Source organism: Macrotis lagotis, chromosome 1 (genome assembly GCF_037893015.1).
Source record: "Macrotis lagotis isolate mMagLag1 chromosome 1, bilby.v1.9.chrom.fasta, whole genome shotgun sequence".
Taxonomy (NCBI): domain Eukaryota; kingdom Metazoa; phylum Chordata; class Mammalia; order Peramelemorphia; family Peramelidae; genus Macrotis; species Macrotis lagotis.
In genome coordinates this window covers 432,120,025-432,138,584 of record NC_133658.1, presented here as the reverse complement: position 1 = coordinate 432,138,584, position 18,560 = coordinate 432,120,025, and the positions used below count along the sequence as shown (strand labels likewise).

At 33.9% G+C, this 18,560-nt stretch overlaps 1 protein-coding gene across 2 annotated transcripts in view; it reads right to left on the bottom strand.

Moving 5' to 3' along the window:
- TDRD9 (tudor domain containing 9) overlaps positions 1–18,560 on the bottom strand; it is a 191,194-nt gene that overhangs the window by 138,305 nt on the left and 34,329 nt on the right. For both annotated transcript variants that reach the window (XM_074213215.1, XM_074213216.1), the window contains 2 exons: positions 13,308–13,414; positions 38–135 (listed from right to left, as the gene is read on the bottom strand). In XM_074213215.1, the coding sequence (XP_074069316.1) occupies positions 38–135; positions 13,308–13,414 (205 nt within the window). The remainder of the gene's footprint in view (positions 1–37; positions 136–13,307; positions 13,415–18,560) is intronic.

Below are 18,560 nucleotides of genomic sequence, written 5' to 3'. Positions count from 1 at the left end.
ATACATAGTTACATTTATGTTAACATAAATTGTTTACCTCTTCCTTACACCGATTTATAGGCAAATCAGGGTATTTGTAATTTGTTTCCAGAACAGATGGCACACTGCTTAATTTACACAAAAGTTGTTTTGGACCTGGGAGCAGAAGGAAAAATGTTAAATAGAAATATAAAAATTTTTACATTCTAAATGTTAGTATACATATAAATATTTTCCTCCCTCCCAGGGTAAATTAACACTTTTCCAGGACAGAAGACAATTTAGAAAATTCATGTACTATCCTAGTTACAATTTAAACTAACCCATGGCTTAAAAGGTACATACTGCTGTAAGTAAGCTTTACCTCTAGATTTTCTTTCTGAGAACCTGGGAAAGTGAAGACAGAAGCTGAGCATCTTTAAACCTGAGCAGGGGTCAGGCCCCTTTGGGGCAGACACAGGAAGTCTCACTTTGTCATCTCATTTAGCACAATGGGTATGAAAATGTTCAAGTCCAAGTAGTGTAGTTATGCCATCAATAATTGTAAAAGTTGCTTTTTTTCTTTTGAGATATCACATGCTGGTTCTTTACCTGTTCTGCTGGAGCACCAAGGTGCCTTGCTGATATGGGAGGGAAAAAAATCATACTCCTGTAGCATCCACACAGAAGTCCTGTTTCCAAAAAAAATTAGGTCTTGGGGGAAAATGGCTCTGGCAAAGACAAGTGAGAAGGATATCTTTGCACAACATTCCCCTCACTTTAATAAACAATTGTGCAAATCATGTCATCATTTATATGACATTGTCTTCAATTACAAAAGTAAAGAGCACTGTAGACTATATTTAGCAACCTGGTGCAAAAGAGAATTGTTAACTGGCACAAATCAAAACAAAAGCTATTATGGAAAAAATAGCTTCTTTGAATAAATTTAAATTAAAAGGATAATTCATGAGTTGTTAACTATTCTTTCCTTGCTTCAAGAGTCAACTAGTCAACCAAAAAGTATTTATTAAATGCCAGATACTATGCTAAGCTCGGACTTAAAAAGCACTTTCTGCTCTCAGAAATTCAGTCTAATGAGAATAACAGCATACAAACTATGGACAACCACAACCTAAATAATAAACGATGGAGATCAGCAAAGGGGAAAGACACTACAATTCAAGAAGGGTCTAGGAAAGGATTCTTGAAAACGCAAGATTTTAGTTGGTTACCCTGTTAAATCATATGGCATAGTTTCTAGTTCCATCATCCTGGTCATTCTTCCAGCCTCTAACTTACACAAATACATGATAAAATGTGATTCCCAAATGAACAGTCATCTAGGCATTATATAACCAGGATCAATGAGTTCTGTCATCACATTTCTTGTCATGTAGACAGACAACTAAACCTAGAATCAGGAAGACTCATCTTTCTCAAGTTCAAATCTGGCCTCAGTCACTTACTAGCTGTGTAACCCTGGGGAAATCACTCTGCCTTGGTTTACAGATTTGTACAATGAGTTGGAAAAGGAAATAACAAACCTCTCCAGTAACCCCAGCAAGAAAATCCCAAATGGGGGTCACAGAGAGTTGGACACAGCTACAGTTACTCCCTCTAGGCTAGATTTATGACTCTTACTGAGACTACAACTACTAAAAGAAATCAGGAAATACAAGAGTATCTTCTTCAAGGAACAGCAAAGAGTCCACTGTCAATAGTCACGAAGTACATGAAAGAGAATAAGGGCTTTGAAAGACAAAAAAAGAATTTTATATTTAATCACAGAGTAGGTAATAGGGTGCCACTAGAGTTTATTTAATAGGGAAGGTGATATGGTCAGACCGATATTTTAGGAAAATCACTTTGTTGGGTTTTTCCCTTTTAAATAATATATTGTTTATGTCTGACATTTAAAAAAATGAGTTCTAAATTCTCTCCCTTTCTCTAACCTCTCACTGAGAAGGCAAAGCAGTATGAGATCAATTAATTACCCTTATAGAGTCATGCAAACATTATTTCCATATCAGACTTGTTGAGTGAAAGGGGTGGAGAAGGGATGGAGGGAAAGAGAGAGGGGAAGGAAAAAAATTATACTTCAAAATGCACTCAGAGTTCCTGAGTTCTCTCTTTGGAGTAAGAGAACATTTTTCATCAAGAATCCTTTGGAAATATCTTGGAGCACTGTGTTGAACAGAGTAGCCAAGTCATTCACAATTGTTCATCTACAATACTGCTATTCCTGTATACCATGCTCTTCAATTCATTCTGCATCGATTCAGGTATGTATTCATGTATATATTCTTGTATTCCATTCCAAACATATACCAGTACTTATTCAACCATTCCCCAATGGATGGGCATCCCCTCAATTTGTAATTCTTTGCTACCACAAAAAGAGGTGTCATAAATATTTTTGCACACATAGTTCCTTTTCATTTTCTTTGATCTCTTTAGGATACAGTTCTAGTAGTGGTACTACTGATTAAAGGGAATGGCAAAATTTTATAGCCCTTGGGGCACAGTTCCAAATTGTTCTCAAAATGGTTAGATCACTTCTCAACAGTGCCTGTAGTGGACATTAGTAACCCTACTTTTTCACAAGGGAAATCACTTTGAAAGCTAAGTCGAGAATGTACTAGAGCAGGGAGAAAGGTATAGCAGGGAGACCAAACAACAGGTCATTGCAATAATCTGGGTGTGAGGTGCTGAAAGTGCCAGTGTCAAAAGAAAAAAGGTTAAGAAACATAAGAGATTTTAAAATGATTGGATTAGGAAGGGAACTGAGAAAGAATGTATATTATAAGGTAAGATTGTTTGTCAACCTTGACAATAATATATTTTCACAGATCAGAACTACAGATTATATTTCTTCAGTAGAAAAATGTGAAATGATAAAATCCACATCTTACTAAGAATAAACAAGATAAATAAAAGGCTTTTTAACAAAAAAATTTCTTATTATGCATTGACAGATTACTCATTCTAAGATTCAAAAACATTAAGTGTTTTCCTATATATGTGTGTATATATATTTATACGTATATATATTTAAAAATTAATAAATAATTGAAAAACAACCTTTAATTAAAAAATTCTCAAATTTTTCTACCTGCTTCAGTATGTAACTCTGACCCTATCCTACCAAGATGTCAAGTCTCTTTCATACTCTCTTTTTCTTATTCTCCTTTCATACACTCATTTTCTTAAAATAAGTATCCATTTCTCTGCCTATCCTCCCTATAATTTTTCCATTTTCAGTTGTTCCCAACACATTTCACTCCTTTAAATGGTTATAAATATGCAACTAAATTTTTTAAAATTATTTTCCACATTTACTGAATAAAGTCTGAATTTTATTAAATTTCAATCAATTAAATATTAATCATGAACTAGGCATACAGCATTGAATTAAGTTGTTGCAATAAATACACAAAGCTTAAATGAAACAAGGTCCTCATGGATGGAAGTGTACTCAAATTTTTTTAATCTTTTCTAAAAAATTAAGTAAACCTAAATTCAGTTTCTAAAAACTATAAAAGGCCAGATTCTAAGAGCTTCTTTGAAACGTCATTTTTTCTTTTTATTTTTTAAAGTAAATAGATCTTTGATTTCATTAGCATAGGAAGACCCAAGTAAACAAACACCTTATATATATGTAACTTCTGTAATTAAAGTATGTTTGGGGCAAAAGGAGGTTAAATAATCTATGATCTATCCATCACAGTAAATGAAATTATAAATGATCCTTTACAATTCTAATATTCTAGCCAAAAAAAAAATAATCAAAAAGTTGCAATATTGAATGTGATGGAGTATTATTGTTCTGTAAGAAATCATGAGGGACAGGACTTCAGAAAAGCCTGGAAAGACTTGCATGAATTGATGCTGAGTAAAATGAGCAAAACCAGAACATCATCCATGCTAACGACAAAAATGAGTGGTGATCAACTAGGATGGACTTGCTCATCTCAACAGTACAACAATCAAAGACAATTCTAAAGGACTTGTGATGGGAAATAGCATTCTCATCCAGAGAAGGAACTATGGAGTCTGAATGTGGACCAAAGTGAGTGGAATAGTCCCAATAAAACATTTTTAGGGTTAATATTCCTAGTGAAGTCCTCTCAGAGTTAAGAAAAATAAAAACAAACTATTCCCACGAAAAAACCTTGCATTCCAAAGAAGCTCATAAGCCTCTTGTTTGATGATAAGACTATTTTTACTAGGATAGTAGACTTTTCTTAGAAGGTGCGTATTTAGACATTATTTCATTTAGATAGACATAAAAGGTTATTAAAAAAAGTTTCTGATATTCTCACTATCTGAATGTTGAGATAGTATTTAATGAAAACATTTTATTCTTCTCTTTGTTACTGGGTAGATTTTTTTTCTATAAAGAGTGTAACTGTGAAGACCCAACCAATTGAATTAGAAGAGAGGGCTTTAGGGAGGGAGGAGATCCCGCTAGGCCATATAATCTTGCTTGGTTTGAATCTAGGGTGCAGCCCCTTGATCTTCACTATCTTTTTTTTTTTTTTTTAGATTTTTGTAAGGCAAACGGGGTTAAGTGGCTTGCCCAGGGCCACACAGCTAGGTAATTATTAAGTGTCTGAGACCGGATTTGAACCCAGGTACTCCTGACTCCAAGGCCAGTGCTTTATCCACTACGCCACCTAGCCGCCCCCAATCTTCACTATCTTTGTGAGACTTGGAGTGGCCCTTCTCTCGAGAAAAAGTAAGTAAACTTTTTTCTTTTTGTTCAGAGGAGCTTCTCAATAATTTGTAAGTGGATTATTCTCCCAAACAAAAGCATACTATTTTCCATTTTTTAAATTTGTCTTACATATTGTGATTTTCCCCCCTCATAGTTTTTTCCCCTTTTTGATTTGATTCTTCTTTCATAATATGATTAATATGGATATATGTTTAAGACATAATTATACATTTTTAACCTATTTCAGATTGTTTTCTGTCAGGGGGAGGGAAGAGAAAGGGAAGGAGAGAGAAAAACTATCTTTGCATATAGTTGGAAAAATAAACAGTATTTTTGAAGAGTTGAAATGCTAGCAAAACATTTTTAAACTTTGATTTTTCTTATTTTTGTGGAGGTTCTAAAAGGGTCTGCTGAATTCCTTCGAAAGATTTCACATTTGATAAAGTTCATTCTTTGTCTGAACAAAAGTTATGGCTTTCATGCTCCCTGATACATATGTACAATTAATAATATCCATATTCATCTACCAATACAGGACACATTTCTTAACTCTAATTTATTCTAATATTATTCTAATATTAACTATAATGAATTCAACCATATTTAGACAACCATCATTTTTCCTCCTCAATGAAGTTATGATTCATTTTCATTCTTTGATTTAATATGGGTTTTGAGGTGGGGTTAGTTTTTGCAAGGCAATGGGGTTAATTGACTTGCCAAAGGTCACACAGCTAGGTAATTGTTAAGTGTCAAGGTCAAATTTGAACTTGGGTCCTGACTTCAAGGTCGGTGCTCTATCCACTGTGCCACCTAGCTGCCCCATTCATTTTCGTTCTTAAAGTTTCCCTTTGTAATTCATTTCCTCTGAAGAATTTTATAATCTGTGAGATCCTACCAATATTTTCTCTGAATCCTTTAAAATCAGTCTGATTTCCCAAAATCAAAGCTGCATCATTAGATTATACAAAGTTTTTTTCCTTTTCATCATCACAATTACTTTCCCCAAAACTTCCCCAACATTTCTGCCCCCTGCACAAGTTCTTTCTTTCTAGTAAGAATCATGACCACTCTCTTCATCCATTGGTTTACACCCCAATGAGAAGCACTATGCTCAGCTCCCTTTTGGATCCCCTGGATTTCTTCATAGGAGGACACTGTTTAATGTAACACTACTCTAACATAAATTCCACCCCCTTTACTTAACCTTTTTCAATGCTGTGCAAATCCAGAACCATATTCGAGTAACAGAGTTCATACCCTTCTTTCTTTTCTCTTAAATTTCAATGATACCAAGGAAATCAATTTTTCCTTGTAAGGTTGGAGTTTCTAGTTGGCTTTCTCTTGCTTGTTACCTAAGCTTTGGGCATGTATACAAGTAAGGACAAACCTTTACCACTGAATCTTTTCTTGGATTTTGTTGCCTGTGAACTTCTAGTGGTCTCAACTGTCATTCTTTCTCTAAAGCATCTAGCTTGTTAGATATAAAAGGCAGCTTCTTTCCTCCCCCCATCCTTTTTAATTGAAAAATTCTTTTAATTAGATAAACAAAATATCAAAGGTTCTCTTATAAACCATCCCTTGAGGCACTCTGTCCCTGATCTTCCTATTATTCTTTAATCTTAAACCTAAAATTTTATTTTTCCTTCCCTGCTAGATGAAGCAGATAATAGAATTCTGAGCCCAGAATCAGGAAGCCCAAGTTCAATGCAAATTCAGCCTCAGAAACTTTCCAGTTCTGCGACTGTAATCAAGTTAATCAATTTCTTTCTGACATAAACAGAGATAATAATATTACTCACCTCCCAGGGCTGTTATGAGGATCAAATAACATTTATGAAGTATGTAGCACCTTCTAAGCACACATAAGGCAGGTAATACATGCTTATTTCCTCTCTTTCCTCTTGATTTAACATTCTTCTACTCCCCAACATCCCAACAAATGTCAAGTAACCTTTCAATTACTTTATATCTTCCCCCCCCCCACTTAAGTCCTTTTCCCATCCCTTTCAGGAAAAATTTATTGTCCATTTTGACCTGGAACATACATAATGTTTGAAAAACTTGCAAAACTCCACCTTCTCCTCTAAGAAGGGGACTAATCACCTGCTACTACATAAATAGCAGTGACTTGAATGTGACAAAATGCAAATACTACCAAATCAAAGCAAGGCATTGTGAAACTTTGCCATCATAATTTAGATTCTTAGTATGCTTTCTCCATTTCAAAAGGCAGAGGGCTACCTTCCTCCAAGAGGATTTGAGGCATATGAGATTATTTCTGAGTTGAGGAAAAGAAAAGGAGTCACAGAGGATATAAATGCACAAGTGAGACAAACAGTAGCTGAGTTGGACAGAACTGATCTTGAACTGGAGAAGAAAATAAATATGTACGTGGATAATTCCCTGAAGGGGAAGTAAAGAATGGAGAAGAACCCTGCTAGATCTATAAATTAGTAGAAAGAGGAGGCACAGGCAGGCAGGATGGCCCAGAAGAAAGAGTACAAGAATTGGATTCAAAAGAACTTCAGTTTTAATCTGGTCTCAGATGCTTAATATCTTAACTGTGTGACTCTGGGCAAGTCACTTAAGCTTTCCATGCTTCAGTTTCCTTATTTCTAAAATGGAAATAATAATACCCCAACCCCATAGAGCTGTTCTGAAGATCAAAGAAGGCAGCATATATAAAATTCAATGTAAATCTTAAAACATTATAGAAATAATAATAATTATTATCAGTAGTAAACATTAAAAAACTTGGGAAATAGCTTATTAAACTGGTCTCAATAGCTCCTATGAAGTTAAAGCAATACTTTGATAATATGAATATACAATATCTAAGTGTAGGATTTTACCTGGTTATCATGGAAAAACAATTGAATTATCAACATATATGTTACAAGATCATTTTTAGGTTGCTAGTTAAGGACATAAATTTTATATAATGAAAACACATTCCATGAGGCAGAAATCCACTAAGTGAGAGTTATTTCAACAAAATATAATGTGAAGTTTCCAGGTCACTGACTGAAAGAGTTCTAACAGAGCAAATCTTATTACCAAACATACCATTTTTTTGCCCTAGGGAAAGTAGCAGACATAACAAGCAGAAAATGTTAAATTCTATCTTTTGTCATCTTTATATCAGCTGGATACAGGGTGGGGTAAATACTAATCCAGAGAAAAGAAAATCCCAAATGCTCATGATGATCAGACAGACAACCCAGTGTAAAATTCAAAAAATTTTATTCCCCATCAAAAGAAATTCCCTGGTGCCTGAACAAAGCTGAAAAACTGTTAATTCATTCCCTAATATTTTTTCTTGAAAAACTGACAGAAAATTATTCCTTCAAAAACAATGTTAGAAATTTTACTATAAAAATTACAAATGTAAGAAATATGACTAGAACAGCCTGGGCAAAGTCAAAAAGATATAAGTTAAGGCTCTGGTACTGAATAATCTGCATATATATGGTCTAAACATCCCCACTGATGCTTACTTGGGACTCTGATCATATCTCCTTTATCAGGTATAAAGAAAACCCCTATCCTCAAATGGTTATTAAATCAAATTAAGTCATGGTAGTAGAGTACAGTGGCTGAGCCATGGCTCCTAAAGACCTGAGGCACATCTGTAGGCTTTGCCTTTAAAAGAAAGGGGACAGGATTATTAAGAATTAAGCAAAGACAGAGAGAACAGGGCACTGATCCGACACCCAGAACTGAGAGAAAAGTTATACATATATGACAGACTTGGGACCCAAGAGAAAAAAGTAGGCTTTACTTCTACTCACTAGACTCATTGTTGAGGAGAAAATTAAAGGAACCTTTAAGAAAACTTTAAAGTCCTGTTAATTCTTGCCCACATCCCCTTGATAGCAGACCAAGCTTGAGAATAGGGGCTGGAGAAAAGTGATGAAGTGAACGGACAGCAGCAATGGCATCACAAGTTGGTGATGGTGGCAGGAGTGGCACTGGAGCTAGCTGACGGGGAGGTCAGCATTCTCTGCCATAGACAAGTGGGAGAGGGGAGGCCCAACTATCCAAAGTTCTAGTTTACATAGGCTTCTACAAACGACTTATCATTCATGACCTCAAGACTTTCTCTATTTGCAATAACCAATTCTCCTAAGGGAAGTGTGAGGCAAATACAATTACTGACTACATTCCCCAGCAAACAGCCATAACCCTCCTCCTCTTTGGTGCCTTGGTTTATAAAAAGAGGATGGGAGATCATGACCCCCCAAGTATTATTTGAAGGAATGGCTTAATGTAAGGTGATGATCACTTGTTCATGTTAAAGAATGAAATATTATTAGGTACTAAACAGACTACATGATTTCTCAGTTTCCTTACAACTGAGGTTATGGAATTCTAGATGACACAAGATCTCTTCCAGAGCCAAGTCATATGTTCTGAAATATTTGAACAGTCCTCCAGGGTATTGCTGAAAACTAGAGCATTTTTTGATAAATTAATGATTCCACTGAAAATTAAATCTTTTAAATAAACTCTTAGAATTTATTACATCACTTCATTTTTATGGAAAGGGAAAATAATTTTTGCTTGTCCTCTTTTACTACATATTTAGAATATACTGAATGTTCAGAGGATGAACATTAAAGGAATTTTTACTTTAAGAAAAAGTAATGGGAAGCTAGGTGGCATAGTGGATAAAGCACTGGCCTTGGAGTCAGGAGTACCTGGGTTCAAATCCAGTGTCAGACACTTAATAATTACCTAGCTCTGTGGCCTTGGGCAAGCCACTTAACCCCATTTGCCTTGCAAAAACCTAAAAAAAAAAGTGAGCATTCAGTCATAAAATAATGGTACAAAAAAGTAACTTCCTAACCCTACAGCAAATCTTAAAAATGTCTCAGCAGTAATGTCACAAAATGTGACATTCTGGGAGAACGTTCAAGTTGTTAAGAAATTTTAATTTTTCCCAAAGTAGTATATTCTTTTAAGCTGAATAAAAGATTAAAATATAAGCTAAGTGGATTGTGTACTTCCTGTTCTATTTCGAAGCTAAAACACTTTACTTTTAATTTTCAAATATTAGAACAAATACTATTCTAAGCTGTATGATCATCAAATCTATGACTAGCTTAAAAATGTTTAAAGTTAAGAGGATTCACATATTAAATGCACTTTAAAAAAATCTATTAATAGCAAATGTCATTGTATAATTTCAAAGTATGTCTTCCTTCTTTACTCCTATTTGAATTTTTAGGGGGAAAAAATTTCTAGGACCAAAAGCAGTGCAAGAAACATCTAGAGAAATTTCTAAGTATGTGAACAGCAATTTTTACCACTATTAACTAAGGACTTCTGAACAGTTTTAACGTGTGTGTGTGTGTGTATGTGTGTGTACACACACATACACACATACACACACACTGACATAATTAGAAATTTAGAACTTTTTATCTTTACAGAGAATAATTACTAGATTTTTAAAGGTCGGAAAACAACCTACTGTTTTGAAATATTTTAAATTGAGAATTTTATTGGAGCAAAATCATAAAAGCAACATTATAATATGTACATTAGAACTAAAAAGTACTTTCTTTTCTAATTAACATTTTATCCTGCTTCGCAGATATTCAAGTTTTTACAAACTGAAGGCAACCTTAAATCGAGCAAGTCTTTCATTACCATTTTTCTGACAGCATGTGCTCACATTATATCTGTATCATATCATGTTCTGGTAATTACCACAATATTTCAAACTTTTCCAGTGTTAGCATATGTCATATGTGATCTATAATCAATGATCTTTGATATCACTACTGTAATTATTTGGGGGTGTTACAAACCGTGGCCATTTAAGATGGCAAATAAAGTTATCCATAAGCTCTAGCAAATAAAGTTATCCATAAGCTCTAGCAAATAAAGTTATCCATAAGCTCTACCAATTGATCATTCTCCCATCTCTATTCCCTGATATACAATACTGAAAATCAGACCAATCAATTATTCTATCATGTTCTCTTAAATATTTAAATGAACAGAAAAGTCAACAGGATGAAAAAATTAAATTATTTTGAGAAATTACCCAAGCTACCTCAACCTTATGCAACCACCACCCTGATCAGTCAAGCAGTCATCAACAACCTCAAGACCCTCCACCAGCAATAAGATTTCAACTCACTGAAAGTTCAGATGATAATTAACATTTTTTAATAAAGTTTAAAATTAAAGAATGTAATTTTTAACCTTAAAAACTATAACACATTTAAATAAAACTCAATATAGTGTAAAACATGAATCTGTGACTCACTTTTTTTTGGTGGTCTGGAACTGAATCTACAGCATCTATGAGGTATGCCTATATTCATTCTGAGTTTATCTGAAGATTACAGTATAAACTGCTAGTCTAGTTTTTGTTAAATAATCCTTTCCCAAAAGCTGGAGTCTTTGGATTTATTAAACACTCTGCTAGAGTTTGCTTCAGTATATTGTATGTCAAATTTATCTCACTGATCCACCTCCCTTTTTTTTAATACCATTAACAGAAAGTTTTAATGTTTGCTGCTTTATAATAATGATTTGAGATTTGGTACTGATAGATCTTCCTTCTCATTTTTTTTATTATTACCCTTGAGATTCTAGAACTTTTGCTTCTGCATAAGAATTTTGTTATTACTTTTCTTAGTACAGTAAGATATTTTTTAAATATCTGACACACCATTAATAAATAAATTTAAGTGGCATTGTCATTTTATTAGAGTGGCTCAACCTAGTCGGGAACAATTAATGTTTCTCCAATTATTTATGGTTAAGAGACATAGTTGCTAGGTGAATCTTGGAGGATACAAAATATTAACTTCTATCTAATTATCTAATATCTAACCCCCTAGTATTTTATATAACTCCTATTGGTTATTCTGAAGAGAATTTATTTTTCAATCTCTTCTTATTGGGTTTTGTTGACTATAAATAGCAATGTTGATAATTTATGTAGCTATATCTTTATGCCCTGCAATTCTGTTGGTGCTATTAGTTATTTCCATTAATTTTTAACTGACTATCTAGATTCTCTATATGCAACATTTTATCAGCTGCAAAAGCAATAAGTGATTTCACCTATGTTTATTCTATGAATTTCCTTTTCTCATGTTATTCCTCAATTTAGCACTATCATTTAAATAATATTGGTGATAATGGGCATTCTTATTCTATTCCTGATCTTGGAAAGACTTGACTTCTCTAATATATATAATGTGCATTTTAAGATTTTAAAAGATACTATTATCTCTATTAAGGAAAGGTCAATTTGTTCTATATTTCTAAAGGTTTCAATAGAAATGAGTGCTGCATTTTGCCAAAGTCTTTTCAACATCTATTGATGTAACAGAAATAAACATGACTTTTATTTATAGTCTTCTTGATGTTGAATCAATACTGAATTTTTTGGTTTAAGTCCAACCTGGACATAGTCTATATTCTTTTTATTTTTTTATTCAAAATTTTTTATCAGTTTTGATTAGAGATAGTGGTGTACAGTTTCCTGTACTGGATTAAGCATATCTTATTATTTGAAATGAGTTAGGTAGTTTTAAAATAAATCATGCTTTATTATCTTACAGAATTTACTTGTGAATCCATTTAGTCCCAGAATTTAGTTTTTTGGAAGTTCATTTAAGGCTTGTTCAAATTCTTTTTTTTCTGATACTGGGTTATTGAAATAGTTTGTTTCTTCTTTTAATGTGGGTATTTTATGTCTTTGTAATCATTCATCTATTTCTTCTAAGTTATCAGTTGTGTTAGCATATAACTGGGCAAAAGTTTCTGATACTCTCCTTGATTACTCCTTCAAAAAGTCCTTTTTCGTTTTTTGCTACGAACAACATTATCCATCTCTTTTGGATTTCTGTTATGTTGTTCTTCAAGTTACTCTTACTTGCAAGTCCAATTCTGATTGGTTTTTGTACTTTTATTGATGAAGCTGTAATTCCCCTCAGAATTGCTTTAGATGTTATCTCATAAGTTTTGGTATTCTGAGTTTCATTATCATTATTTTCTCTGATAAAGTTTTCAATTGTATCTATAACTTTTCTTTGGACCACCAGTTCTTCAAAATTAGTCTTCAATTATTTTTAAATTCTTTTTTTAAGGGTCCTTTATAATAATCACTGAATTCTACCATCAAACCTAAGTACTAAAGTAATATTAAAATTAGTAGTAGAAATTGACCTCTCTGTCACTCAACTTGCTCCTTTAAGTTAAACTAACAATTAACTTTTGGGAAATTAATTAAATGAAAAATTCAAGCTTAAATACTGAGTTATCTTGTTGGTTCTCATACCATAACTTTTCAAATTATTAGCATAGTGTTCAGCATATAATAAGAATTAATAAATCATTTTTGCTTCTTTCCTGGGTCCTTTCTTCTTTTCTAACCCCTCTCCCCCTGCCTTCCCCAGCAAGGAACTGCATTTAAGTAACAGGAACATGGACTATGTAGGCCCCAAAGCTCACAAATTTAGAATATTTTCAAATGACAGGCGGAATGAATAAGACCCTTTATTTACATTATTATTTTTGAATGACATTGATTAAATAACTGAATTCTTCAAATAAACTATCCTCTATATTCTATAATACATTAGTTAGGGTTTTTTACCTGGTCCACTGCTTGAATGATCACTGTTGTATATATCAAATTCTTGAGCTTCTAATTGTCTGTATTTATTTATATATTCCATCTCAGGACTCTTTTTCTCATGCAACCTAAAGGAGAAATTAAAAGATAGTATTACTTAGTCAAGAAATTTTCTTTCCTTTGGACAGGAATAGTTATCTTTAAACTAAGTTCAAAAATATTAACTCCAGGGCGGCTAGGTGGCGTAGTGGATAAAGCACTGGCCTTGGAGTCAGGAGTACCTGGGTTCAAATCCGGTCTGAGACACTTAATAATTACCTAGCTGTGTGGCCTTGGGCAAGCCACTTAACCCCATTTGCCTTGGAAAAAAAAAGAAAAAACCTAAAAAAATATTAACTCCTATGAATCCTGTTATAATGCTTTTAAGACATAGAAACTCTTGAATATATTATAAACAAGTTAAAAAAGGTCAAGAAATATGGTACTAATTAACATAAGTCACCTCAAATAAGTGATATAAAGTTAAGTAATCAGTGTGATGTGGCATCTCATAAAGAGAAACATTCTAGAAATAAGAAAATGATAATGTTTGTGTTCTGCCCCAGTCAGACCATATTTGGTACATTGTGTTCTAATCAAAGAACCACAGTTCAGAAAGATAACTAATAAGCTATAAAGAATCCTGAAGAAAATATCTGGAATAAGTCAAATGGTGACTGAAGGAACCAGGGTAGTCAAGCTTGGAAAAAGTTCAGAAAATAAAGTATCTGAGGGACTATCATGTGGAAGAGGGAAAACACTTGCTCCAGTTGGCTTCAGATGGCAGGAGGAGATGTAAAGGGGAAAATAGGCTTAACTTCAGGAAAATGTCCTAAAGTGAAATAGGCTACTTCAGGAGGCTGAGATTCTCCCTCACTAGAGATCTCTAAGAAAAGCTATTTGTCTGTATGTATCAGTGAGGTTGGTAAAACACAGTACTTTCAACTCTATAATTCTGTGATTCTGTAGTAGAACCAAGTACATAAAAGTAAGACCCCCTTACTTTGGGAGACACCACATAATACTCCTCTCCAAGGGTATCCAAGCAATATCTTCCACTCTAAAAATGTTACTTCCTAAAAGTCCCCAGGTAAAACTTGACAAGGCAAAGAGACACCCAGCACTTGAGACCTACAGTGCCTCCTATTAACCGGTAATGTTCTATTTCTGTCCTTCTTAGAAATGCTAAAAGCACCCCCCAAAAAAAAAAACCTCAGAACACTTTTAGCATTTTAATGCTATTTAAAATGACTTATTAAATTATAATTAAAAACTTAAAAGACTGTAACAGAACTTCACCTAGACTTTTTATTTGAATCATACTTATTTGTATATTTTGGACCCACCCCTGCTCTGTCACAAAGAAACTAAGTCAATTAAGCATACAATTCTAGTCATAACTATCTTTGTATTCCTAGTGTCTTATATATACTAAGCTCTCAGGAACTAATTCATAGGATCACATATTTAGGGCTGAAGGAAACTTAAAAGATCATCAAGCCTGATTCCCTTCTCCCCCTTTACAAGATAAAAATTAGGAAAGTAAGGTTCAAAGACTTGCTTGAGGCCTCCCAGGAACGAAAGTGCAGCATAGCAAGGGTTTATAAAAAAGTGCACAAGACTTCCATTATGCTAAACTGAATCTATGCTATGAAGGACAGGACTGATGCTAATTATGCTACTAGAATAATACAGGTAGTCCTAAACTCTGTAACTCTGTTAACTTCATCGTACCATGAAGTGATACAATGATTATAAGGAACATGGCCAAGTATGCAACATATCAATAGGAAAAATTCAGTCATCAAGAAAAAAGCTGGAATTTCAGGAAGATTATTTGATACGAAATAAATATCACTCTATGAAATGCTGACAGATTCAAATGTGAATGCCACTATGGATAAAATGCACAAATGCATATAAATATATCATCAAAAGGAAAGAATAAAATTACCTAACTTGAAATTATGTTTTAAAGTGATCTATCAAAAAAATATGGGGGGGGGGCGGCTAGGTGGCATAGTGGATAAAGCACCAGCCTTGGGAGTCAGGAGTACCTGGGTTCAAATCCGGTCTCAGACATTTAATAATTACCTAGCTGTGTGGCCTTGGGCAAGCCACTTAACCCCATTTGCCTTGCAAAAACCTCAAAAAAAAAAAAAAGGATGGGGCAGCTAGGTAGCCCAATGGATAAAGACTGAAACTGGGGTCAGGAAGACAGCTTCCTCAGTTCAAATCTGGCAGACACCTACTAGTTGTGTGATCCAGAGCTTGTCACTTAAGCTCATCTGCAAAATGTGCTAAAAAAGAAAAAGCAAACCATTCCAGTATCTTTACCAAGAAAACCTCAAATGGGGTCATGAAGAGTTGAACTAGACTGAAACAACTAATAAAAAGCTTGTATATCTATGAAAATCTGTTACACATACATAACAGAAAAATTCCAATATTTTCATCCATATTTCCTATATTTATTATGTATGTATGTATATATATATATATATATATATTTGATTTCATCTATTTAAAGAACTAATGATGAGGAAAGAACTGTCTACCATAGCAGTATAACAATTACTCTGTAATTTACTAGCTTAAAGAGCTATCCCAAACAGTTAAAGGTTAAATAACTTGTTGAAGGTCTCAGAGACAGAATGAGAACCTAGGTATCCCTTACTCCAAAGCTAGTTGGTTTTCTTTCTATCACTGCCTCTTATTTAAAAAAATGAAATTTGGGGGCGGCTAGGTGGCGCAGTGGATAAACCACTGGCCCTGGAGTCAGGAGTACCTGGGTTCAAGTCCAGTCTCAAACACTTAGTAATTACTTAGCTGTGTGGCCTTGGGCAAGCCACTTAACCCCATTTGCCTTGCAAAAACCTAAAAAAAAAATGAAATTTGAGTTGCATATAAATATTGAAAAAACATCAATTTCATAAAGTTTGATTAAAACATCAATTTATATTGTTCTATAAAAAATTATTAATGATCTTTACTCTGTTCCTTTTGTATATAAATTAGTAATTCTTTTAGGTTTTTCTACGAGTTACAACATAAATAATATAATCTTAGTCCTCAAGGAGCTCACAAGTAGGAGTAAAGCATACAAATGCATGCATGCCACAATTGATCAACATAAAAAGCATTGTATGAAAAAGATGTAGTTATCCCCATTAACAAAGAGAAAAATTATTTAGATGAAAAGCTATTCTCTTACTCTCAGGAAGAGCAAGCTTTGCATGAAGAAAATAGGACTATGGTCCCAAATCAGTAAAGCGGTATGACAAATAAGGGATGAAAGACTAGAAAATTCACTCCTCTCAGGCCAACTAATCAAGAACTTTTCCATGATCAGAGTCCTTATTCTTAATCAGATATTTGCATATGACACTTAAAATTATGCATACAGATTCAAGTTCAAATCCAGTCTCAGACACTTGATACTAGCTGTGTGACCTAGAGGAAGTCACTTAATTCCACTGACTTAGAAAAGCCAAAAAAAGAAAAAAAAGTATGCATATGCCTTAAGACCTTCTAGCATCTCTGCTATGAAGGACAGGACTATGGTCTCACATGAGATTTAGATACAAAATGCCAAAGTTGTAACCATTGAAAAGTCTGAAGTTAATGTTGCAAATACAATTCTCTTTTCTGTATTTTCAACTGTCCATTTTTATTAAGTTCACAGAAAAAAGATAATGATCTTTGTGATATGGTCCCATAGTCTCCTTAATAGCATTTTAATTAAAATTTGTGGATTAATATTCATTAAGAGTTTTAGTCAAGAGCTCTTTTTCTCCTTTGATTCTCCCTGGATAGCTTAGAAAAAATGCACTAAATCTAGTGAGATGACACTGACAGAAACAAATCATTTCTTACAACTGAGTTCAAGAAGGAACTTCAAAAATATAAAGGAGGCATTATGAGGAAAGTTTGCCTAAAAATGATCTGTTTTAATGAAGACCAACAAATATGAATGAATAAATGAATGCTTGAATGAAGCATTTATTAAACATATACTACTATGTGCAATGCACTATGCTAACGACTAAGGATACAAATAGAAAATTCAGCCCTACTCTCAAAGAGCTCACACTGAAATGGGAAGCCAAAACAGCAGCAAGTCAAATGGAAAGGTCTTGAAGTCTTTATAGGATAGCAGCAAAGCTTATGGGTTCTTCATCTCTTCTTCAATTTATTTACCCCATTGAACCCTCTGATAGTACTAAGAGACAAAAATTTTCTTTGCTGGGTCTTCAGTAGATCTGGATGTGCCAAAGTTCCATCTCTACAGAGACCTTTTCAAACTGGTAGCTATAGATGGTGCTCTTGGGATCAGAGACTTGAACTGTCTTCATCAAGATCCAAGTGGAGATGATGGTGAACAGTGATGGTTTCACTTGCCTGGCAAATTCTCCTTCCTATCTATCTCTCCCTCAGGGTGCTCTATTGCTTCTCCTCGGATGTTAGGTTGTCTGCCCAATGGGTAGCAGTTGATTGGCAATTTATGGAAATGGCTGGTCTATTCTCCACAGAATCTATCAATCCAGATAATGATTGTGAAGATTGGACTGGATGCAGGGTGATCTATGGGGTACTGCCACTTAATATAAGTCAGTGTTATGTGATATCCAAAAAACTAATGCAAGAGAGAGCTTGTGTCCAAGTGAATGGAAGCGTAAGTCCCACAATTTGTCAGATCACATTTAGAATATAGTGCTCCATTCCAGGTGGGCAAAAGCACACTGGATAGTGTATAGAAAAGGGCAAAGAGTAGTAAAAGTTCTCATTATCAAGCAACATGAAAATGGAAGGAAGTTCAGCCTAAAGAAGAAAAGACAGAAGCAATACAATCAATAGCTTGTTCTACATGTCCACAATAAACAGAAATAGAAGCAAATGGAGCTTTCTAGTTGGTTAAATAAAAAAAAGCAGGCTGATATTGAAAAAAACTTTCCTAATAATTTAAGTAATTCAAGTAAATTAAGTAAAATCAGTTGATTTTGGAGATAATGTGTTCTGCCAAAAGAAATTTTCCAACAAAGAATGAAGGAATACTTATCAATGAGATTGTCTATTCTATTCAGGTAGATTAGACTAGATAACCTCTAAGATTCCTTTTCAACTATAAAACTCAATGAAATGTTGACAACACTGCTTCAGGTCTCAAATAAAAATGTCATTTCAAGTTAAGTTCAGATCTATAACATCGCTGTCCTACATGCTCTTTCAGTATAA